Consider the following 24323-nt stretch of genomic DNA (forward strand, 5'->3'; position numbering starts at 1 on the left):
TGTCCCGACAGGCCGACTGCTGACTGCAAAGCAGTACCAGGAGTGGTCTATGATTGTTGGGTATGTGATCAGCATGTAACCAATCTATCCCACCGTTATTGCCTGTAGATGAAACCTAATGGCACTTCTGCTTCTTTATTCAAGCAGTTCCGCATTTGGCCTCACAGGGGCTGAGTAGACCCCCATGCCAGACCTCCTTATTTGAGAAAAAGTCTGGGGAATTACCGAGAATCAAACCCTGATCCTTACATACCGAAGGAGGTGTTGCAAACAATGTTTTGAGCTATTTACAAAGTACCACTCGACTACTGCTGTAGTGTATATCTCACTCACTAAATAGCTTTTACGGTTTCATGCCGTTTCAGACGTTCGTTAACGAACTGGTCTTTGTATGAGTGTGCTGGGAGAAACGTGTGTTTCGAATAACCTTAATCGGTTTCAACTATGTAAGACTTTTGCTATTCTGAAACAGAGTTACGAGGGGCGTTCAATAAGTAATGCAACACATTATTGTTCTGAAAGTAAGTTGATTATATTCAGTATTTGAATACACCATATCATTCCTCACTGTTTTTCCTAAAAAATACCTGTTTTTCAACATAATCTCCATTCAGTGAGACGGCGTTAAGCCACCTTACAGGAAAGACCTGTGTGCCCGCATGGTACCATTCTACTGGTCGCGTGGTAGGCAGTGTGTTGCTGCATCAATAATCTGCCTATCATTTGCGCACTACTTCAAGCTGAATGCATCCTTCTTTTGACCAAAAGGATGGAAGTCGGAAGGTGCGAGCCCCGGGATGTAGGGTGGATGAGGAAGAACGGTCCATTTGTGAGCGCCTCTTGGGCATGCAGACTTGTGTGACGCCTTGCATTATCATTGAGAAGAAGTTAGTTTGCACGTTGAAGTCGTTCCAATATAGCAGGTGTCACAGATGTGTGCCGCCAACAGGCACGTGGGAAATCGGACAGATTTACGCCACCTTGATGCAATGATGACAGGCGCCTTGCCCAACTACTCATCGTGCTTTTATTCACTTCCAAGTCTCGGTAGATATTCTGCAAGCGCCTATGAATATCTAAGATGCTCTGGTTTACCGCCAGAGGGAACTCAATGACAGCTCTCTGCTTGGAAGGCACCCTCGTTACAGACGCCATTTTGAAGGCCACGTATATCGCCGCCTGTACTGGAACTTCATGAAACTACAGGACCTGAAGCAGGAATATTCTGTCCTGTCACACAACAAATTCCGCATTTTTTCGAAGGAAATTGACCGAGATAAAAATGTGTTGCTTTATTTATTAAACGTAGCTCGTATAGAGTTCAAGCAGCTCTCATACCTTTGTTTCAAATTCGCACCTTTCATAAATTTAATTAACTGAAGTACTTATTGTGGTATCGATGGCTACGATGCCACGGCGTAGGTGCAAGTTCTTAGGTTAGCACTACGACACCGACACCGACGACGGCGCCCTCTAACCGGCGCTGTCCAGATCTATGAGCTCCGCTCCAGATTCAGCCCATTTGATCAAGAGCAGACGGCTGGGGCACTTCGCTTCAGCTTCGCTTCATGTAGAGACTTTGTACTACTTACGACGGGAATACGGCTTCGCACCTACGTGCTCATCACTGCAAAGTTATGTAATCATTTATTAACTTGTTTTTGCGTATAGTAAATATCTTCAATTTTACACGCAGTACCGAAGTGTTTTACGGCTCCTGCTCCTCCTCTCTTTCGTCATTCGGCCAACGTTTCAGTTTTCAGGAGCAGACCCACGAGCCGCCTTCCAGGTGGGATACAAATCTTATTTTATCAGATAGTAGAAGTGAGCAAGCATGAGGTGTAAGACAATGGCTACGTGAAAGTAATCAAACGAAATATTCTCGTGCATAATCCAAATCTGTTTTTTTCAATCAAAACCACTTATGCTCGTGGTAGATGTTCACAAGGAACTCTAGTTGCACTAGTAAATTATTTTCAGATAACGGAAGGAAAATTTGCTTCGAGAGCTCGTTATTATGTTCTGTGACGATGTTACGTTACTAGGTCACAATCAGTAGATCTTTTCAGATGCAAGAGAGTTTCCTTTGCGCTATGTATGCGTGTCTGTGACGAATCATTCCTGAGGGTAGTCACATCGATTAATAATACACTACTGGCCATTAAAATTGCTACACCAAGAAGAAATGCAGATGATAAACGGGTATTCATTGGACAAATATATTATACAACAACTGACATGTGATTACATTTTCACGCAATTTGGGTGCATAGATCCTAAGAAATCAGTACCCAGAGCAACTCCCTTTGGCCATAATAACGGCCTTGATACGCCTGGCCATTCAGTCAAACAGAGCTTGGATGGCGTGTACAGGTACAGCTGCCCATGGAGGTTCAACACGATACCACAGTTCATCAAGAGTAGTAACTGCCGTATTGTGACGCGCCAGTTGCTCGGCCACCACTGACCAGACGTTTTCAATTGGTAAGGGATCTGGAGAATGTGCTAGCCAGGGCAGCAGTCGAACATTTTCTGTATCTAGAAAGGCCCGTACAGGACCTGCAACATGCGGCCGTGCATTATCCTGCTGAAGTGTAGGGTTTCGCAGGGATCGAATGAGGGGTAGAGCCATGGATCGTAAAACATCTGAAATGTAACGTCCAATGTTCAAAGTGCCGTCAATGCGAACAACAGGTGACCGAGACGTGTAACCAATGGCACCCCATACCATCACGCCGGGTGACACGTCAGTATGGCGATGACGAATACACGCTTCCAATGTGCGTTCACCGCGATGTCGCCAAACACGGATGCGACCATCATGATGCTGTAAACAGAACCTGGATTCATCCGAAAAAATGACGTTTTGCCATTCGTGCACCCAGGCTCGTCGTTGAGTACACCATCGCAGGCGCTCCTGTCTGTGATGCAGCGTCAAGGGCACAGCCATGATCTTCGAGCTGATGGTCCATGCTGCTGCAAACGTCGTCGAACTGCTGGTTCAGATGGTTGTTGTCTTGCAAACGTCTCCATCTGTTGACTCAGGGATCGAGACGTGGCTGCACTATCCGTTACAGCCATGTGGATAAGATGCCTGTCATCTCGACTGCTAGTGATACGAGGCCGTTGGGATCCAGCACAGCTTTCCGTATTACCCTCCTGAACCTACCGATTCCAGATTCTGCTAACAGTCATTGGATCTCGACCAACGCGAGCAGAAATGTCGCGATACGATAAACCGCAATGGTGATAGGCTACAATCTCACCTTTATCAAAGTCGGAAACGTGATTGTACGCATTTCTCCTCCTTACACGAGGCATCACAACAACGTTTCACCAGGCAACGCCGGTCAACTGCTGTTTGTGTATGAGAAATCGGTTGGAAACTTTCCTCATGTCAGCATGTTGTAGGTGTCGCCAGCGGCGCCATTCTAGTGTGAATGCTCTGAAAAGTTTATCATTTGCATATCACAGCATATTCTTCCTGTTGGTTAAATTTCGCGTCTGTAGCACGTCATCTTCGTGCTGTAGCAATTTTAATGGCCAATAGTGTATTTACTTCGGGTTTTATTCACTTGTAATCCTTAATGAGGATAGCTTGTAGTGGAGCTTTAATATCCAGTGCTACTATCGAAGTCACATCCATTTTAGCAGACGTCACACAAAATAAAAGATTATGGTATAGTTAAAATATTAGTTTATTTATTTATTTATGGTTCTAACTACAGACAGAGTTCTTTAATACATAAAAGTGTGATAGGTAAGTATTTAAATAGCGAGAGTCTGGCGAGCGAGCGTCTGCGGCGATGCAGCCGCCACGGCGGGCGCCGGCACCATCAGCAGTCTGTGGCGGTGGCTGCGAGCGGCCGTTTGCGGCGGACCAGGAAGCGAACGACGCCAGCTGCAGCGGCCGGCGTCTGTTCGCGACGGGCGGCAGCGGCGGAGGCTGGTACTACGCTCGCGAAGTGAGCCGGGCCTTCGACCTGCGCGCATAACAACAGGAACAGTGGGCAAATCGAGCGGATCTGAGCTGAGCACCAGTGGCATGTCTGCGCTAGGAGAAGCCGCGGCAGCTCGTAGGTATGTCTATTGGCGCCGGCGCTAAAGTCTGAGCTACCGACACTGGCCCACGTACGACTCTGAGTCGGCTGGTGTTTGTCGCAGGGACTACTCTACTCGTGTTCCGCAAGCGCACAGGGCACTTTCCATCTACCGCACACCTCACACCTCTACCAGCGGACATCTCGTCGTGAGACCAAAGTACGTAGCCAATGGGTAGTCGTGTTACCTTACATATACTACTGTAAATATTTAAATGGTATTATTAGTTGGGACTGGCATTTGTATTTTGCGATATATAAGAGGCATCTGTTAAATGTGTTTATACGAAGATCGAAATAAGACGATTGCACTTACAGTCAGATGTTCCTGTACTCAAATCTTTGGGCAGCAGAAATGAAATGTAACCGGAGACATTTGCGCTCAGACTGGTGATAATCAGCCAACTTGCGGTACCTACACATTTAGGTAATGGAAATACATAGTGCATGGCACATACATGAAGAGACAATTCACAGACTGAAAACTCAAGGTGGACATTCACTTCCTTTACGCTTTTGACAGTGGGATACTGCGAGGTATTACTCAGAATACTGAAGTATGATACTAAACATTCATTGATGAACACTGTGTCAGACAATCTATGATCACATGCTGAAACAAGGATACGAAGAGCTATGGATATTGATTACAAAACTGAAATAAATGTGCGAGACTGTGAGACCTAATTTTCTCCGTACAGAGATATTACTACACTGAAGAAGCAACGTTCAGTGCGTTTGTGAGGCTAGAACCATTCGAAAGAACGCACAGTATTTCTGAGAATAGACTACGATTAAAAACGAAAGTCAAATGTATGTTACTGAGCCCTCCTGTAACTTCACTTACGAAGGTAAGAATAAAGGTAAGAAGATGTAAGTCATTTGTTGTAAATCGTGTATTGCAGATTTGAGTCCTGGTTTATGAATATCGAAGATGTGTGCTTAATCACATGTAGAGGTATATGAATTTGTTATGCTGACACTGGAGGAATGAATCATATAGCGATATGAAAAGGGAAGGAGGTTGCAAGACTGCTTGTGTAAAATGAATTAAACGTTGCGAAATGCAATCAAGATTCACTTCAATAGCTATCATCCTTAGTGAATTGGTGATACTGAAGCAAACACTCAATTTTAGGAAATGCAGGCATATTAATATACCACAGAGGACTTGAGTGGTTTCACGATAACCCGCAGCTCGACTTTATCAACTGAATTTTTTATTTATTCGTGTTAGACCAATACATGTTTTATCTTCCTGATCTAAATGTATCCATATGGTCGAAGAAAAATCGTGACAATATTATGAAATGAATAGTTATTTTACGCATTGTGTCATTCTTTTCAAATGCTTCAAATGGCTCTGAGCACTATGGGACTTAACATCTGTGGTCATCAGTCCCCTAGAACTTAGAACTACTTAAACCTAACTAACCTAAGGACATCACACACATCCATGCCCGAGGCAGGATTCGAACCTGCGACCGTAGCAGCCCCGTGGTTCCAGACTGAAGCGCCTAGAACCGCTCGGCCACCCTGGCCGGCTGTGTTCTTTTTCACACACGTCTTAAAAGGAAGTAACTTTAAGGTATCACTTTACGTAATTATTTCAGTTATTTCTTAATGTAATGGTCAAGATATATGTCATACTGGAAAACAGTAAATTGATAGAAACTCCCTTGGTGTTAATTTTTTCCTTGTGGGAGCAAAGAAAAACTGATTTACATTGGAATATTCCTTTGTTTATAAAATTTATTCCCGCTCAAAGTTCTGGCAAACGAACTATTTTTTTTATTTTATGTGTTCAGCTAGTTACATTTCCTTGTGCTGTTCTTTGGCCTCTTCTGTAGTTTTACATGTGTTTCAAACCCATATATAACACCTTTCAACCTTCTCTGTTGTGCCCGCATCTCGTGGTCGTGCGGTAGCATTCTCGCTTCCCACGCCCGGGTTCCCGGGTTCGATTCCCGGCGGAGTCAGAGATTTTCTCTGCCTCGTGATGGCTGGGTGTTGTGTGATGTCCTTAGGTTAGTTAGGTTTAAGTAGTTCTAAGTTCTAGGGAACTTATGACCACAGAAGTTGAGTCCCATAGTGCTCAGAGCCATTTGAACCATTTTTTTCTCTGTTGTATTAATGCCTGTGAGAGTGGGTCAACGCGAGTTTGGTGAGAGTGAGTGAATGAGTGTTGCTTCACAGGTTTCCTACTCACTGTATGAGAACAATGTTTGACATTTTATTCACTTTTGTTTCTTTTAATATATTTAAGAGCGCTGATGACCTCGACGTTGAGTGCCCGTAAGCTCCAAACAGACAATACTGTGTTCCCGCAGCTCAAGGGATACTACGCTTGGAAAACACAGAGCCTGAATACGTCATTCTGCTCTAAAGTAAACTATACGAAAGATGAAAAGCAGAGACTTAAATGACAGTGGCGTTAAGACGAAGACGTAATTGTAGTTATCCGTGTAGTACAAAGCATTGCCCTTTCACAAAAGCGAAAAGGTAACGCAAATGTTTCTAGTAGACTTCACACAATTCTCACCACGTTGTCAGAGCAACAGGAAAGAAAACAGCTGAAACCTTCCGGCTGTACTGCTGCAGAAGATAAGGGAATTTGCAAGTCTACGAAGTATGAAACAAATAGTCAGTCAGAAAAGACGATGAAAGAAAATTGTTGATAATCCGACAAGGAGAAGGATCTTAGCCGAGCGGTCTAAGGCGCTTCAGTCATGGACTGTACGGCTGGTTCAAGCGAAGGTTCGAGTCCTCCCACTCGGGCGTGGGTGTGTGTGTTTGTCCTTAAGATAATTTAGGTTAAGTAGTGTGTAAGCTTAGGGACCTTAGCAGTTAAGTCCCATAAGATTTCACACACATTAGAACTATTTTTTTGTGGGGGGGGGGGGGGGGGGAGCGGGGGGGAAGGAACCCTGTAGTGCGAGGCGTGTGAAGACTAATTTGGCTATAGAACGTGAAAGCTTAAGGACTGTCAAAGATTAGAATGCATCTTAGACATAGTTCATTGCACTGGAGGCCTTATAAGCAGAGATGTGAAACGTATGAAGCTAGTTCAGAGGTGACTTAAAAGAAAAGAAGAAAAATTTATCTCCGATGTGCAAGCAGGTGTTATAAAATTGCTGGGGGTGTCAGTGATCTTTGGGTATCGGAGAGCGACGATTAGTGGACTGGCAACCGTACCCGTTTTTCCTGTAGCCATTGGAACCGGAGGCACCGAGCAGGTGGGGCCCGCCGTAGGCGGTGGCGTGGCTGGTGGCGACGGCGCCCTTGCCCGTGCTGTAGCTGTTGGCGATGGCCGTGGCCACGCCCGGCGTCCCGTCGGCACCGCCCCCGCTGCTGCGGCCTCCGGGGAAACCGCCGAAGAACATGGGGAAGTACGAGCTGTAGAAGCCGCCCTGGCCCTTGCGCCGCTTGCCCGGCAGCGGCAGCCCGGCGACCGGGAAGTCATCCTCGTCGTCGTCGTCGTCATCGTCGTCGGCGCTGTCCTGCGCCGGTCGCTTGCGGCCGGGCTTGCTTGCCGGCTTGGGCTCGTGCTTGTGTGAAAAGTCGCGACCGCTCTGCAACACGTAGGCATATTATGCTGTGGGTGCACATGTCAGTGATGTCAGGGGTGTTGAGGACTGACAGGTGATCCAAAAGCGATACGATCCACCCACTCATCGTTGAACTATTTTCCACGGAAGACAAACAGAACTTTGGTTGGTTGAATTGGGGGAAGGGACCAAAGAGCGAGGTCATCGATCCCATCGTATTAGGGAAGGACGGGGAAGGAGTCGGCCGTGCCCTTTCAAAGGAACCTTCCCGGCATTTGTCTGAAGCGATTTAGGGAAACCACGGAAAATCTAAATCGGAACGGACGGACGCGGGTTTGAACCGTCATCCTCCCGAATGCGAGTCCAGTGTGCTAACCATGGTGCACGGGAAACTGAACTTTCTTTTCTTCCACGTTCATTTTGCCCTCGACTTTTATGGCATTAGCAATTTGACATCCACTATCACTCATAGATCTTCTCTGAGCAATTTCTCTGGCTAGAAGCAGAGAAGGAACTACATATGCAGAAGTCCTTTGAGAGCGACTAATTGGTACTATTAACGTTTACGTTGTTGTTTGATCTCTCGAGGCAGACCTCGTCTGAATGGTACACAGAGGATCCAAATTAGATTCCTTGTGCTGCCAAAGAGTTTTCTTTCGTCTGAAGACTGGAGCATTCATCCTTTTCAAGAGAAATGAAGGCTCAGTTTTATAGAAGCAAAACTTCAAGTTACTTAAGTATCATCATTGTGCAACCTATTAATCTTTATTTGATTACTAGTTATCACAATATATCCAAAAGGAGAAAGAGTAACACCGATTTACAGAAGTCAGTATTAACAACTGGAATACCGTTGTGCTAACTGTTATCCTTCTGTAGGACATAGATGGACTTCAGTCTTAGTCTACCGATGATAGTGAGTCGTTGTCGGCCGCGGTGGCCGAGAGGTTCTAGGCGCTTCAGTCCGGAACCGCGCGACTGCTACGGTCGCAGGTTCGAATCCTACCTCGGGTATAGATGTGTGTGATGTCCTTAGGTTAGTTCGGTTTAACTAGTTCTAAGTTCTAGGGAACTGATGACCTCTGATGTTAACTCCCATAGTGCTCAGAGCCATTTGAACCATTTTTGAGTCATTTAGGTGAAGCCCTTGTTCAAAGTGGGTACTCGTAAAAAGTATCGGTAGCTGATCTTTTCCTAACAGACCTTTTCAATTTGGGTGTATTGCTTCCAGAGAAAACAACTGAAACTTAAGAAACGATTAGAATCAAAATTCCTTGGCCACAGTTCGAGTCTGTCTTTGCGACCTTCCTTAGTGATAGGTAAGTGTTAGTAATAGCATTTTTTGACTTGATTTTTTTCGAAAAGCATGGGGAATAGATTATATTCGAAAGCGTTGCAGGTTATCGTGTGTTTATACCACAGTTTCAGCGAATACACGCCCGATCAGATGCTATTACGACAGAAGGTTACCTAATTTTTAAGGACACATGGTTCTTCACAATTTGTTTGCTCTATTTTGTCATGTAATCTTGACAGTTTGCAGAGTAATATTTCCCTACCTCACTGAGACATGTCACGTCGTATTAGCAACTTGAGTTTACAAATTTAAATATGCTCATAAATTGCAGTTTCTTTAAAATTCATATCAAACTGTGTACTTTTATGATGGGAAACAAACCATTTGTCGCCACGCAACATGTTTTGTATCTGTAGTATCGGTCGGTTTAAGGTTGCAAACAGAAATAAGGCAGAGTAGTGTATTAAGCCCTTAGTCTATCCTAGATGACACTGAGACACATCGAGGGTCTGTAAGTTACATAACAGATAATTTTCGCATGGAAAACTCGCAACCCGATGGGGCAGCATCAGATCTATACCCTAAAACGATTCTGATGGTGAGTTTTCACTGCGTGTCACTTGCATCCGGGAGTGGCACGGTTCGACTCCACATAAATGTTTCCGTTGCTCCCCTGCATTCAACATCGATGACAGGATGATATCTTTCAAAAACTCATCTGAATTTTTGCTGAATCCTGTTTAATCTGAACTTGTGTTCAGACTATGATAATCCGATACGTACCGGTACTTTATCTCCTGATCGTCATTCAACAAGATTTTTCCTTAACAACCAAAATAATTAAGAGATTAACGCATTTAAAAGATGACTGTGACAAATAATGGAATACTGCAAATCAAAAAAATGGGTTTAACATGCCGAACTTGGAGATGTGTATAAATTAATGGGCGGTAGTGACTGGATAAATATTTGTAAACTGAAATCCGTCAACGAAACAGAGACGATAAAGTGTAGAGTAATGTTAGTGCATTCTCTTACAATCAGTGGGAACGTAGGTGCAGAGTTTAGTTAAAAAAGGAAGAGTAAGACAATTCGTCCCAACCGCTCGGCTGCCATCGCGATAATGTTTCGCGGAAAGAGGAATTACTTTTAATCATACGTTATGAAGATTTGCATATGAGACATTAGCCTATAATGGTGCTCCCTAAAGACAGACACTCTGTAGGAAGATAAAGACGTTGAAACATTGGTTACTGGACCCAAAAATCAACACCACCATTTGTACGGGCAATTTCAACCCTAGACAAGTCCTGAACCTCATTGGGAGAGCTCTAGTACTACCCTACTTTGAGCAACGCTAGGAACACGTCATCAAGCTACTGGACGTACGTATTAAGGTGGGCTACTCTGAAAGCCTATTAATCAATAACAGCAATTTAGAAAGTGTTCTCGAGCAGTGGATAGGTGTTGTATGTGTGTATACTGACGGTCTAAATACGTGGACCCTGTCGTCTGGGCCTTTGTAGAAATTAAAAATAAGAAGAGTGAACTATTTCGCCTCCCGAAAGTGGCGTGGCCATTGAGAGGGGACTAAGATACGGCATGAGAGTAGCAGCTAACCATATCGTAATAATCACGGACTCTCCGCTGTGCAAACACTGACATCAGCTGCTCCTGTATCAGACCCGAATAAAACCAGTACGGAGGTATCATCATTGTGGATCAAGCGGACATGAAAAGCTAGTCAATTGCTTAAGGACGTAACAACGAATAAAATATAAGAACGACGCATTGCAGCGGATGATTTTCTCGCTGTAGTTAGAGACACGGCCAAAAACGAATGTAACAAGACGTAGGAGACCGAAGATCTGCGCAATAGCACCTTGTACAAACAAATCCACGTACATCTACCGAGGGCCGAATGGTATGTTGAAAAGTGGGTTATGAAATGTAGCCCAACTGGCGTAGGTAACGAGACGCAATTTGTAAGGATCATTGCCAGATTGAAGGTAGACCACGGTTGTTACCGTCAACACATCTACAAACTTCACATCATACCATCATACCGTGGGGAGAACTGGGACGTCTGCCACACCTAATTTGGCTGTCCTCGATATAGAAGAGAATCAGAGTGTCTACTTATGGAGCTGGTCTACATGAATCAAGAACCTCCTTCAGTTGTGTTAACACTTCTGAATACAATGCGTATAGACATTTATCAATTGCTTCTAGAATGAGTGTTAAAAGTTGGGAATGAATTGTGACCATTAAGCCTGCTTGTGTGTTTATTTCGATTTGTTAGAAATCTGTTGGTTAACCTAAGAAGCCACTGTATTTATTTCTATATTTTTCACCATGTCATAGAAGTTTGTTTTAAATTTGCAAGAAATTGTACGACGTCTATTCGGAAAGTAAGTTCCGATTGGTGGCGAAATGGAAACCAATGTGAGAATAAAACAGGTTTTGTTTGCAACAGTTAGCTACATGTTTCAGGTACAAGTCACCGCTGAGACTCAGACAGTTGTCTTAACATTGTACCAGCTTTCCAACACCCTCTTCATAGAAGGCAGCCGTCTGTGCTTTCCGCCAGTTCTCTACGTTCGGCTACAGCTTGTTGTCTGTTGTCTGTGCGAAAATGTTGTTTTCATAGTCAGCGGTTCGTGTAAGCGGAGATGAAACTCAGAGGGAGTCAGTTACGGGCTGTATTGTGGCTGTTCAGATACTTCCCACCGAAACATCGGCAGGAGCATATTCATTGCACCTGCAGAGTGCGGCCGAGAAGGAAACGCTTGACAGTTATGTTATGTGGGCTGCACAACATCACTCGAAATCTTTCACCAGGCTCTCGTATTTGGCAGGAGACATTATTGTTCTAGGCATCTTCACGCGCTCCCTGCGCGCTTAGAAATGGAAAGACCGACGTGACGCGAGCGATGAGCATATTAGAGACTCTGCCCAACACATATGTTCAAAGCTTTATCGGATTTTCGCGTCCAATCGGACCTTACTTTCCAAATAGCCCTCGTAGGAACAATATATTGACGCTTTATAAGGATGGCAGCAAGGTAAGTTTAGACTGGCCGTACTGGTGTATCCAAAGGCAACAAATAAATGCATTAGAAAAAAATGCGTTGAAGATTTAAGTGGCAATTTTACTGTGCTGAATGAGTGTAGGTTACGAGTGCGATATAGAGATGGAAAGAACACTGCTAGGTAACAAGTGAAGTGTTGTGTACATAGTTCCGCGTCGTCAGCGCGTACACAACTTTCCCACTAGAGCGCGCGCCGCTAAGCACAACAGCGCAGGCGCAGCGCTCGTCCATCTCCGCACTACGAGATGGCGCTGTCTTAGAGACGGACCAAATTCTGCTTCCGCCGATCCGCGTATTAATATGTAACGCAGCCAATGAGATTGCTGCTAACGTAGAACCTTTGCTCCTCGCGGATCACACTCGCGCAGTGATACCTGAACGCTCGAGGAGTTATAACGAGTGTACAGACCTCCGATTAGTCAGTCTGCATGAGACCGCATTAGTCTGCATTAGTTTATAGTCAAGTTTCAGTCTGCGCCTAATAAGATTATCATATACTTGTACATAGCCATGAAGAAAAATGTATAGACACTTTTTCAAGTGTCAGAGATATGTGAGAATAAGATTAACCCACCAAGACCAAAGGAACTTCAGATTGCCAATTGTAAACAGCATCCAGAATCAAGTTACGTAATGTCTATGTTATTTATTATTTTAATAAATGTGCGTGAAAATTAATCAAGTTCTGTTTAAAATCGGTCACCGTCAATCTACTACTCTAAGCGTGCAAGTGGCATTTCTATCGCCTGACCTAACGGCAGAAGATGAACACGCCACGATAAGACCACGAGACACATTGCTGACACTCGCCTACTTCGTTAGAGCGACAAGTCAAATAATCTGATGGTGTGTGAACCGAAGGTCTTACAGTACGCACACGACATGAAGGCGTCGCGCTTACCTCCTGCTCTGGGACTTCGGCGGACGCCGGCGGCGCTACGGGAGCGGGCGTGGCGGGCTGGTCGCTGGGGAAGTCTGCGTCGTCAGCCTCGGCGGAGGGCGGCGGCAGCGCGGGCTGCTCCTGCGACACGCCGGGCTCTTCCTGGGAGCCGGGGGCGGGCGCGGGGGCGGGATCGGCTTCCGGCAATGGCTGCGGCTGCGACTCGGGTTCCGCCTCCGGCTCGGGCTGCTCGGCGCTGGCGCCCGGGGGCGGCACCACGCCGTTGCACTGGCTGCAGTCGGGGGTGAGCGCCGCGCCGTTGCCGTTGCTGTAGCCGTTGCCGTTGTTGTAGCCGTTGCCGTTGCCGTTGGCGTAGCCTATGCCGTTGCCGTTGCCGTTGCCGTTGCCGTCGGCGCCGCCGTAGAAGCCAGATCCCGCGGCGACCGTGTTGCCGGCGGCGAAAGCCGACATGGCTCCCTGAGGCTCGTAGCCGCGCGTCACGAAGCCCGGCCGGCCGTACGTGCGCGGGTAGTACTGCGCCGGCACGGGCCGGCCGAAGTAGCCGCTGAACATCATCGCCCTCTGCGGGAACGCTGCGGGCACCACACACCGCTGTCACCTCAACTCCACGTAACTGTGCGACGGCTGCAGCCGCTTTTTATGTAGACAGGAGCGATCAACAGTAGTGAGATTTGCAGAGTAGAAACAAAAACTGTGGAATGGCTATGTCTCTAGTACTTAGACATGAGTCTAGACTACATTACAGCGTCAATCATTTACGTACTGTGTTACGTATTTTTTAGCACATATAAAGCCACCTCCCCCCCCCCCCAACCGATCTTTTGTTTCCGCCGTCTCTGACAGAAAAAAGAATTTCTTAAAAGACATCATAGTCGCCGTTGACTGTTTAAAATATTTATTGTTACTATTGCAATTTCGGCCTTATGGCCATGTTCAAGTAACACTGCAAAGTCACATTCTGTCAGATTATAAAACTATCTAACAGAATGTGACTTTGCAGTGTTACTTGAAAATGGCCATAATGCCGAAATTGCAATAGTAACAAAAATATTTTAAACAGTCAACGGCGACTATGGTGTCTTTTAAGAAATATTATATGACTGTGAATCCCAACCATGAGAAGTTAAGAAAAAAGAATCTCCGCAAGTGCTCCTGAAGTACTACCACATAGTAATACCTTTCAGCGTCACTTTATTGTTCAGACCTTTGTTAAGAACTACTTGTAAAAAAAAAACAAAAAGTCCCATGTAAAGATTTGTACTGATCACCTGAGCATGCGTCTTCAATTGACCCATCGCATTTAACGCAAAGTATTTTACAGCTAGTACGGATCATTTCATTCAAACTGCGGAAAATTGCCTGCGATTGTCCGCAATTTAAAATAACAAGCTCTGTCATACGGAGCAAACAAGTTCACTCCAACAGCTGAGTTAACCTGACGTATCGTTCAAATCAAACGAATCTGAGCACTACGGGACTTAACATCGGAGGTCATCAGTCCCCTAGAACCTAACTAACCTAAGGACATCACACTCATCCATGCCCGAGGCAGGATTCGAACCTGCGACCGTAGTGGTCGCACAGTTTCAGGCTGAAGTGCCTAGAAACGCTCGGCCACAGCAGCCGGGTGACGTATCGTATATTATAAACAAAATTATGCGTATTGTTTTTGTATAACGAAATAATAAGATTTTTTTCTACCTACGTGTACGTTAAGTTAATAATACTGAGGAAATCAGGAAATACGATAGAAGTGGAAGATTGCATAATGGAAGCTGTTGTGAACAGAAGGTTACTGTGATGTAGACATTAAAAAAGGGATGGGCGATAACAGACGACCAAAGAAGGTTTGGAGCTGGATTCCAGAGGGAAAAAGGACACGAGTTCGACCTCGTAGAAGAACGATGACAGATGTCGAGTAAGACTGTAAACTACGGAGGTTGGGAAGCAGTAAACACCTCGCTTGTACAGTGTGTTTGACTGTTCTAGGCGCAGACGAAAGGGGCGATTAGAGGTCAATCAATCAAGCAAATTATCTTAATAAACATGGTCCCCCTGATACTAGCTGTACCGGCTTACTGATCATGTGAAGGGCTTATTTCAATATTGGTACAAGTCAATTTTTGTTCATATTGAGATACAGAGTCCTAAAGTTAAATGACCGCTGAAAAATCTGCAGTTAAGATACCAGAAATATTCAAGCATATGGCTTCTTGCTAGAGATGAACCTTTCTTTCTGTTTGTTTGGCTCATTAATTTCAGAAGCATTATAGACAGAAAAGTCGACGTAATGGACTTGTACCACTATTGAAATAAGCCCTTCATGTGCAGCACAAGCTAATCGACTTTTTTGATGGCGTTCCTCATGGTGAAAGGATGTGTACGTGGTACGTGCATGATGGTGCATCGGTACACTTTCACATGTCTCGAGAACACATAGCACTAATATTCGACGACAAGTGTATTTTTCGTGGCTTACCTAGCCTCCTGTGACTCTGATTTTTTTATTTGCGTATTTACTGTTGTTGTGAGTGGGTATTTAAAAGGTTGGGTTTATTCCAGTCTTGTAGATAGTGTCTGTGAACTGCGGAAATGTTTTGTGGATGGTTGTCAATGCATACAGAAGAGGCCGGGGATTTTTGAAAGTGTACGGGCATCGACGTGGAGGCACATGTACAAAAGAGGCGAGTAGAGTTGAATGAATCAAGCAAATTATTTTAATAAACATGGTTCCTCTGACGCAACGTATGCCGACTTACTGATCTTGCTTTCATATGAACGGTGGCCTTGTGAAATACTTGTAATGTGTTTGTCCTCAAGAGCATATCTGCATCCTCATAAAGTTATATGTTGTTCGCTCTTTGAGGGCTCAGTCGTAATAAGTCGCATCGGGGAAAGCATTGGTTTCCGGAAATATGTTTATTAGAAATATTTACTTGTTTCATTGTCCTCTACTCACTGCTTTCCATGAGACAATAATTGGACTGGCGTTATGATTTCTCCGTAATGATTTAACCACCACAATCGCACCTTGCTTTCTTTCAGTAGTAACCTCTTTTCACAACTGGTTGGGTACAAGTAATACCGCATAGCTCCTTTCGCGCTATTCTACGTGCGTATCAGTCTCTATATTGCCCGTGATTATGCTGCTGCTGCCGACTCAGCCCAGGTAAATAGCAGCAGCACAGGCGTCGAGAGCCGGTAGAAGACCAAATAGAAGCTGCTTGAAAAAAATTGACAATGGAGTCAAAGACTCTACCAATACGAAAACCTTCACTTATGTAAAGACGCTATTCATGGTTGTGACGTTATATTACTACACGCAACCAGAGGATAAAAATTAAGGGCATTTGACTTCTACTGGTGAGTGAGTGAGCGAGGTGGCGCAGCGCTAGGACTCGTATTCGGGAGAACGACGGTTCATATCTCCGTCCCGTCATCCACACTGATGATTTCCTTAACATCGCTTAAGGTGAATGTCGGCGTGGTCTCTTTGAAAGGACAACGGTTTCTATCCCCATCCCTTTTGTACCCAATCTTGTGCTCCGTTGTTGTTGTTGTTTTTGGGGGAAGAGACCAAACAGCGAGGTCATCGGTCTCATCGGATTAGGAAAGGATGAGGAAGGAAGTCGGCCGTGCCCTTTCAGAGGAACCATCCCAGCGTTTGCCTGGAGTGATTTAGGGAAGTCACGGAAAATCTAAATCAGGATGGCCGGACGCGGGATTGAACCGTCGTCCTCCCGAATGCGAGTCCAGTGTGCTACCACTGCGCCACCTCGCTCGGTTTGTGCTCCGTCTCTAATGAACTCGCTGTCGACAGGGCATTCATTCCTAACTTTTCTTCCTTCCTTTGAACAGCAAAAGAGAAAACTGTTCTCAGTGTTAAGTGTTATGGCACCAGTATTCGGTCGGAGCGATGTTCATATTCTTGTCTAGTTCTTTTGATTGCAGATTTCTCAGTTGCTGGAAACAACTGAAGTAAATGCTACGAAAGCGACTTCAAAGGCACGACTGAATTCTTCTCCAACCACAAATGAGGCAATGCTGCTGTCCGTAACGACCTACGATTAACTTTTTTTGTTCAAATTATTGGCTTCCTGGACGTGCCCATTCAGCCATCTCAACAGTGGAATGTCAGTTATGACGATACGAACGTAGTGACAACACAAGGAAACACTCAGTCCTTGGGCGCAGAAAAGTTCTTACCGGGCCGGGATTAGAACCCGGGCCTCTTCGCTTGGCAATCCGCCGCTCTGAGTGCGCAGCTACCGAGGAGGATGAGCGGTTAATTTTCCCCTCTCCTTCGTCCTTTCTCTTTCCATCGTATTGTCAACTATGCACAGGACAACAAGATTAAACTGTCGACTCTTATAAACTGCGGATCACTTTGTCCATGAACTAGCACTAAGAAGGATTCTGGCTGCGAACGACGCAGCAACTTACGAATCCTCTGCGATCTGTATGGCCCGTTGGCGCGCCGCCAACACAGCTCGCAGGAGGCTGGCAAGCGCACAGTGAGTCCAGACCGGCTCGCCGACTGTCGTCGAATGTCGCTACAGTCGAGTGTTCGCACTGAGGCTGTGATTGATCACATCCTACCACCTGCTTGCGATTTACGGCTTCGTTCCTTGCAGCCCTGACGTCATTGACTACACGGAGAACTGTTCGTACACACAGAGTGAATTTTTCCACTGCCGCATTTTGCCAAACGAGAATCCGCCTTATGTCTTCCAAAATGAATTTGGAGTACATGGTTTAAGTATGTGGTCTGAATGTCCTATCTGACAAAATATAATTCTTTATCGACGCAAAAGTGTCTGAACAGCAAACAATAAAGACTTTGGTGAATATTTGGAGATCCTTCTCCGGCTACTCTTGAGGAACTTATTATTATAAGTCCATAATCTACTTGTCCAAGTAGACAACAAACAGATATACTTTTTCTGTTACCCATTAAATGTTTATATCATTTGGATGTACGTTACATGTTTATAACATCAAGTTGCCGTATCCCCGAATCCTTTGCGATATGATTCTGCAAGTCCTGTCAAGGATCAGTCCTCGTTTATTGTGTGACTGTGGCCGTTAATGATAATAATAAACCAATCGCTGTTTTGTCGCCGAAAATATATTTCCTCGTTTCTCATCAAATTGTGCTGAGTATTTGTCAAACGTTTAGTCGCTGAAGCTGTTGGCAGGTCACCTCACTGTACGAGTTAAGTGAAGTAAGATGGAAACTTCTTGCACTTGTAGTCGGACCTGATGGTCCAGCGATAAGGCGTTTGAACCGAAAGTTCGCACGATCGAATCGCAAACTGACGACGAAAGTTTCAGTCTGCTTTAAGCATCTAATTGATGTAAAGGTTCGGATTCCACGCCAAACTGTAGATCACATCTCCTCGATATGATTACTGGTGTAGTTTAAGAACACACAAGTCTCCGAAAGGTTCACACCATGCCGTTAAGCCTCACGAAATTACTGTTATTGCACATATCGTCTAGGAATTAGATTGTAAACAGTTCGAGTTTCAGTTCCAGCTGCCTGTCTGAGACGATAGGTAGATTCAAAACTAAACAGCCTTCATTAGAAACGAGTTCATGGCAGCATTGTAAAGCTGAGGATTGTTGCTCTACGTAATTACGTCAACGAACTTGCATGACAGAAAATGCACGGTGCTAATAGATCACAGCGTAGCAACTACAGTTTCCTATTGCGCTCTGTTAGTAAGGTTCTATTCACAGTACACGGCCAACATTAAAGTTGAGCGATAATGGAAGTGCAGTGGGCGGCATCAGGGAAGTCTCTAATGAAAACTATTGGCTCACTTAGTTGTAAGCTTATCGTTACTCCTTCTTTTCCATATTTTTCATTACCATATCCGACATTCGGTTACATTTAGTTCCACGTCTCCAATGGTTACATGAGTAGAAATATTCCTTCTTTTGTGAGTTTCATTATTCATGTGAGAGTTTTCGCGTGCAAAAAGTTCAATTGAATTTACGGGATAGGCTACAGCTCGCCGCAGCGAAAATATTAATTGCCATCACGTTTCTTGACGTATTTTTCGCGGCTTCTAAATACTGCTGAGAGTAACATTGATCTGAAAATACTTTTGTTTTATCACCTAAATGATATTTTTCGTTTCTTGTAGTAGTGCAGTCACTCGTGTAGTAGTAAAACTGAAACCTTTTGTAAGTACATTTTGTAAAATACGTTTCCGTGTTCACAGAGCCGTTCCTCCAGATCTGGAGCACGGTCAGCGACCAGCGAGCAGACGACCGCTGACAGACCAAGGATACGCCGAAAGTCGTGACAAGCGAAACTGTTCGCTGTCGCCTGAGCCGCATACGGCCACCAAAAGCATAATAGAGGTGTTTTCACCTGCTGGCCTCTTTAACTTCAAAGAAGGGAGGTCTCAGCTGTATGAGTGTGTCCTTGTTTCTTAAGTTTTTCCATCGCCGAGTGTACTATGTTGAATACTAAAATTTTTGTTGAGCTTAATTTTAACAGCCTCTAGCAATTCTCTGTAGCTTTGAGAAGAAAACATTCGGTACCTGTCCTGTAGTGATTCGCTGCCATAGATAACCTGAAGAAGTAAGTATTGCACTACTTAAGATACTATTAGTTATGAAGAAATTTGGAAGGATGTGGCAAAATCATTAGAGCGAGATTCGTGTTATACGTAGGTTCTGCTGGAGGACTCACCTAAACTCTGCAGAGGAGCCGTAGCTGCCACAACAACACACAACATCAGTGCCATTGCTGTCCTCATGATGACAGACCTGCAACCGAAACATAAATACAACTGAGTTTTTATCTGTTCACAAAAAAAAAATTAGGAGCTTAAATTACATTCTCCAGCAGTGACACATAGGCCAGTTAATGTGATTTTTCAGACAAGGCAATCGAAAATCATAATTCATTCCTGTCTGAGAGGCCCCGAGGGAAGCATACAGCCGTATGATTGAAAAATCTTCTTTCTTAGGGCTTTTTGGCACTTAACCTTTCCCAAAGTGTAGACTCTGCGTTTACTATTATTGCTTAGTGATTAGTTTACGTTAGGCCATTGTTTGTTTTATTGACACAAATGATAAAGAAAGCTAAGTGTGAAATACAGGACAAAAAGGGCCACCAACTTAATATTCCCATATGTCTGACAAATCAAGTAAGACAATGACTCCTGCTTCCACTGTGTAACACAGGTTTGGGATCCAGCCTAGGTCACTGGTGGAATACCTAGTGATCAGCAGCTACCACATGCCCCTCTATTGCCGGCCGGATACTGATGAGGGATATGTTTTCCGCCAATAGGCCTCAATTAGGCTACCTCGATTTGATCACCCCACAACGACTGCATCAATGTGCCTGGTAACTGAGGAGACCGTCTTATGACATGGGCGATCACAAAAAAAGTCTGAATCTACAATTTTACGATTGTATCGCAGTAAGTAAGAACATGTGAGGTCACACTAGAAATGTCGTCGAAACAATGCGACAAAAACGGGACCTGTTACCCAGTGAGTTACGATTTAAGGCTTTTACTGAGAAAACAGCACAGTCAAATGAAATTGTTATATGGGAGTAGCTTGTAGAATGTACTAGCACGTTTCTCTGCCCAGTAAAGGTTAGTGAAATTTGTAAAACAGAGATATCTTTCTAGCAAAATACGATAAAGAAATGTATGTAACAAAGCATTATACATAACATACAAAACTCTCAATACAAATAGCGTGTGCAGTCTGCTACAAATCAGTTTTATACACAAAAAGTTAGTGCGTTGCGAACGGCGCACTTTACTGATCGTCGTTCTCTCTTGACTAACATCGATCTTTCAGTCTTGTTGTACAATGAAAGTTAGTGAAATTAAACCGATTCTACCTGTGTCGTTTATGTATAATAAGTCTTTCCATCTTGCCTACGCAGAATGACGATGGCAATAGTTTTGGACAGAATTTACAATACCGTTATAGTTTTTTGTGCAGTTTCCCTCCTATCTGACTTTCTTACCGCTTGCAGCGGTGACTTTAGTACACCGGAAATGTTATATTAGTACGTTAGGCATATGCGGAATACCATTTTATCCGATTGACTGTGCAGAACCGTAATGACAGGTGGAAGGAGAAGAAACAACTGAATAGGACCTTACATTTTCTTTAAACAAACGGTTTATGTAGTCGTTATTAGTTCAGCGCCAAAGTTGGTCTTCAAACGGTTGGATATATTTCTCCTGCAAATTACACATTATTTCTCATGCACCTTCTAGAAAAACAAAATCATCGTAAGGACAGTAGGCAATTGACACTGTAGAGGTATGCCGCTGTCTGAAGACGGCATTGTTCGACAACTAACTGCATCTAAATGAATCTTTGATTTGACAAAAGCATGACGGGACACCGCCTGTTATTTCCTCATCGTCGAAGTTCTGGAATAATTTTGTGCCAGTTAGTCATCGTTCCTGAAACATGATATTAGGACGCCTCAACCGCCACGTTACTTGGCGCTCTTGATTCATATTCTCCGTGAAAAGAGTCGGACTTACATAAAAATTAATTAAAAGTTTACTGCTTGTCTCGTTGTCGCTTTTTTCCCGCAGAGATCATTCGATGAGGCGTTGCTCTCTCCTGGCGCAAACGTCAGGATTAAACTGAGTTCATTAAGGTAGTGGTCAGTCGTATCTGTAATTAATAAATAAAAACTGTTATAGGGTCACATTGTTTATTTGAAAGAAGAGAAATGATTTTTCACGTTGTTAATATGTCGTTTAGGGCTGGGACATACGGTAGATGCGTCCGCCTACAACAACAACCAGAAGACCAGAGAGCGATATATTGCTCTGTAGGAAATTTCGTATGTTCACCAACAAGAACCTAAGGGAGAATTTCTTATGCAGTGCTGAAAAACATTAATATCGCAGCTGAAAGTTGCTCACTCATGTCTTCGCTTGGTATCGTCGGATAAATGTTTATTAATTGAAAAAGATTCGCTGTCTGGGGAAGTTACAGACAGCGCAGGTCGACACCGCGAGGGAGATTAGGTTTCACCAAACGGTTCAAATGGCTCTGAGCACTATGGGACTTAACTTCTCAGGTCATCAGTCCCCTAGAACTTAGAACTACTTAAACCTAACTAACCTAAGGACATCACACACATCCATGCCCGAAGCAGGATTCGAACCTGCGACCGTAGCGGTCCCGCAGTTTCAGACTGTAGCGCCTAGAACCGCTCGGCCACCCCGGCCAGCTAGGCTTCACCTTACAGCAACGTAACTGAAGGGTCGTGAACTCGAAAAATGCTAATTTGTTAATCATTGGCTTCGCGGAAGATATAGCGTATAACGGAATTGGGCAAAACTGCACCCCGGCCGGCTAGGCTTCACCTTACAGCAACGTAACCGAAGGGTCGTGAACTCGAAAAATGCTAATTTGTCAATCATTGGCTTCGCGGAAGATATAGCGTATAACGGAATTGGGCAAACCTGCACCGCCCCGTAAGAGAGGATGAGTTACTTGCACGAGGTAACCGGATAGCTGTGCACGAGGTAACAATTACAGCCGAAATATACGAGACTAATCCACTGGTGTAAACTAGCCCGCTTCACGAGACAGCAGGTGGGTAGGCGGTAGGTACTCACGAGTAGGAGGTCGTCGTCGAGTTGTTGGATGCGGACGACACCAGACCGTTTCCGGCAAGTCTTCGTCTCGCGGCGGAGGCGTCTCTCTGGGGACAGGAGAGGCTGGTGGATCTCCTCGGCGAGGTGTGCCCGTCGGCAGGAGCCGGCGGCTTATATACAGGGGACTCCCACCCCGGCCGGGGGCGCCGCGCGGCCCTTGGCAGCCGCCCAGAAGGACATGCAGATACAGTGCGGGCGTGCTCGCCGCCCCACCGCCCGTTTTTTTTATCAATCGGCCATTCAGCCTAAGCTGTCAGGCCGCACTCGCATAACGCACGAGGCGACCGCGCCGGAGACTGGCATGCGTCCGCTACGTGAGGTGCGTGGCGGCCGCCCCCACCGCCTCCAAAATGGCGCACGCACACACCCACACCCACGCCTCCGCTGGAGGAGCGCCCCCGGCACGCGTTGGCAATGCATTATTCAGGTCCAGCCGGACACACGTCGCCCCGGCCGTGATTTAACGTCACGCTGTGAGATGCAGCCACCCGCCGACAGCCGACAGCCGCCGCACATCTGTATCCACAACGTCTCCAGTTTCGCGACCCGTAGCCAGTGCTGAAGATCTGGCTTCGAAACAATAAAAATACTCTGTAAAAATCGAGTAAATTGAACGATTATGTTAACATCCAAACAAAAACCGCCACCAAAAATGGAGAGAGAACTAAGGAAATTTTCAGCCGGAGGGGTCTTTAGTGAGCTCACAAACCAAACAGCTTGTCCGAAACGGTTTTTCCCTATTGGCTGTCAATAAGTCTTTGCGTGGGTAATAATAATAATTAATACTAATGATAATAATAAGAAGAAGAAGAATAGAGGAAAGTGGCCAAAACTCGACCACCATTTAATTTTTGATCTTTAAAAAATAGAAAACTTTAGTTTAGTTCCAACTTTTTGTTGACAGGGATCCATCAGCTTTATTAAATTTTACTAACGTAACTGACAACAGGTGCAGTGCTCATGTTTGGCAGCTAGCCTGGTGTACTGAGACTGTACTTAGCCTGAACTTAACAATGAACCTTGAAGTGGCAACTTCACTACATCTCCATCTACATTTATACTCCGCAAGCCACCCAACGGTGTGTGGCGGAGCTCACTTTACGTGCCACTGTCATTACCTCCCTTTCCTGTGCCAGTCGCCTATGGTTCGCGGGAAGAACGACTGTCGGAAAGCCTCCGTGCGCTCTCTAATCTCTCTAATGTTACATTCGTGATCTCCTCGGAAGGTATAAGTAGGGGGAAGCAATATATTCGATACCTCATCCAGAAACGCACCCTCTCGAAACCTGGACAGCAAGCTGTACCGCGATGCAGAGCGCCTCCCTTGCAGAGTCTGCCATTTGAGTTTGCTAAACATCTCCGTAATGCTATCACGCTTACCAAATAACCCTGTGACGAAACGCGCCGCTCTTCTTTAGATCTTCTCTATCTCCTCTGTCAACCCGACCTGGTACGGATCCTACACTGATGAGCAATACTCAAGTACAGGTCGAACGAGTGTTTTGTAAGCCACCTCCTTTGTTGATGGACTACAGTTTCTAAGGAATCTCCCAATGAATCTCAACCTGGCACTCGCCTTACCAACAATTAATTTTATATGACCATTCCACTTCAAATCGTTCCGCACGCATACTCCCAGATATTTTACAGAAGTAACTGCTACCAGCGTTTGCCGGATGAATGTAGCAATCCACCTGTTCCTCTTAGCAAGTCA

General features: G+C 44.9%; 1 protein-coding gene across 1 annotated transcript; it reads right to left on the minus strand.

Annotated features, from left to right (window-relative positions):
* Window positions 1-3701: 3701 nt before the first annotated feature.
* Window positions 3702-22845, minus strand: LOC126176939 (translation initiation factor IF-2). Its single transcript, XM_049924140.1, has 5 exons — window positions 22571-22845; window positions 19645-19721; window positions 12939-13510; window positions 7296-7672; window positions 3702-3983 (listed from the first exon to the last, which is right to left on the minus strand). The coding sequence occupies exons 2-5, from the start codon at window positions 19709-19711 to the stop codon at window positions 3953-3955; spliced, it is 1047 nt and encodes a 348-aa protein (XP_049780097.1). The 5' UTR covers window positions 19712-19721; window positions 22571-22845; the 3' UTR covers window positions 3702-3952.
* Between the last annotated feature and the right edge of the window lie 1478 nt (window positions 22846-24323).

This window comes from Schistocerca cancellata, chromosome 1 (genome assembly GCF_023864275.1).
Source record: "Schistocerca cancellata isolate TAMUIC-IGC-003103 chromosome 1, iqSchCanc2.1, whole genome shotgun sequence".
NCBI lineage: Eukaryota > Metazoa > Arthropoda > Insecta > Orthoptera > Acrididae > Schistocerca > Schistocerca cancellata.

Coding starts and splice junctions, on each gene's coding strand:
- LOC126176939 (XM_049924140.1), bottom strand. CDS start 19,711: ATGAGGACAGCAATGGCACTGATGTTGTGTGTTGTTGTGGCAGCTACG. Junction 7,673..12,938: donor CCGAAGTCCCAGAGCAGGAG/GTAAGCGCGACG, acceptor TACGTGTTGCAG/AGCGGTCGCGACTTTTCACA. Junction 3,984..7,295: donor AATGGCTACAGGAAAAACGG/GTACGGTTGCCA, acceptor TTATGCGCGCAG/GTCGAAGGCCCGGCTCACTT.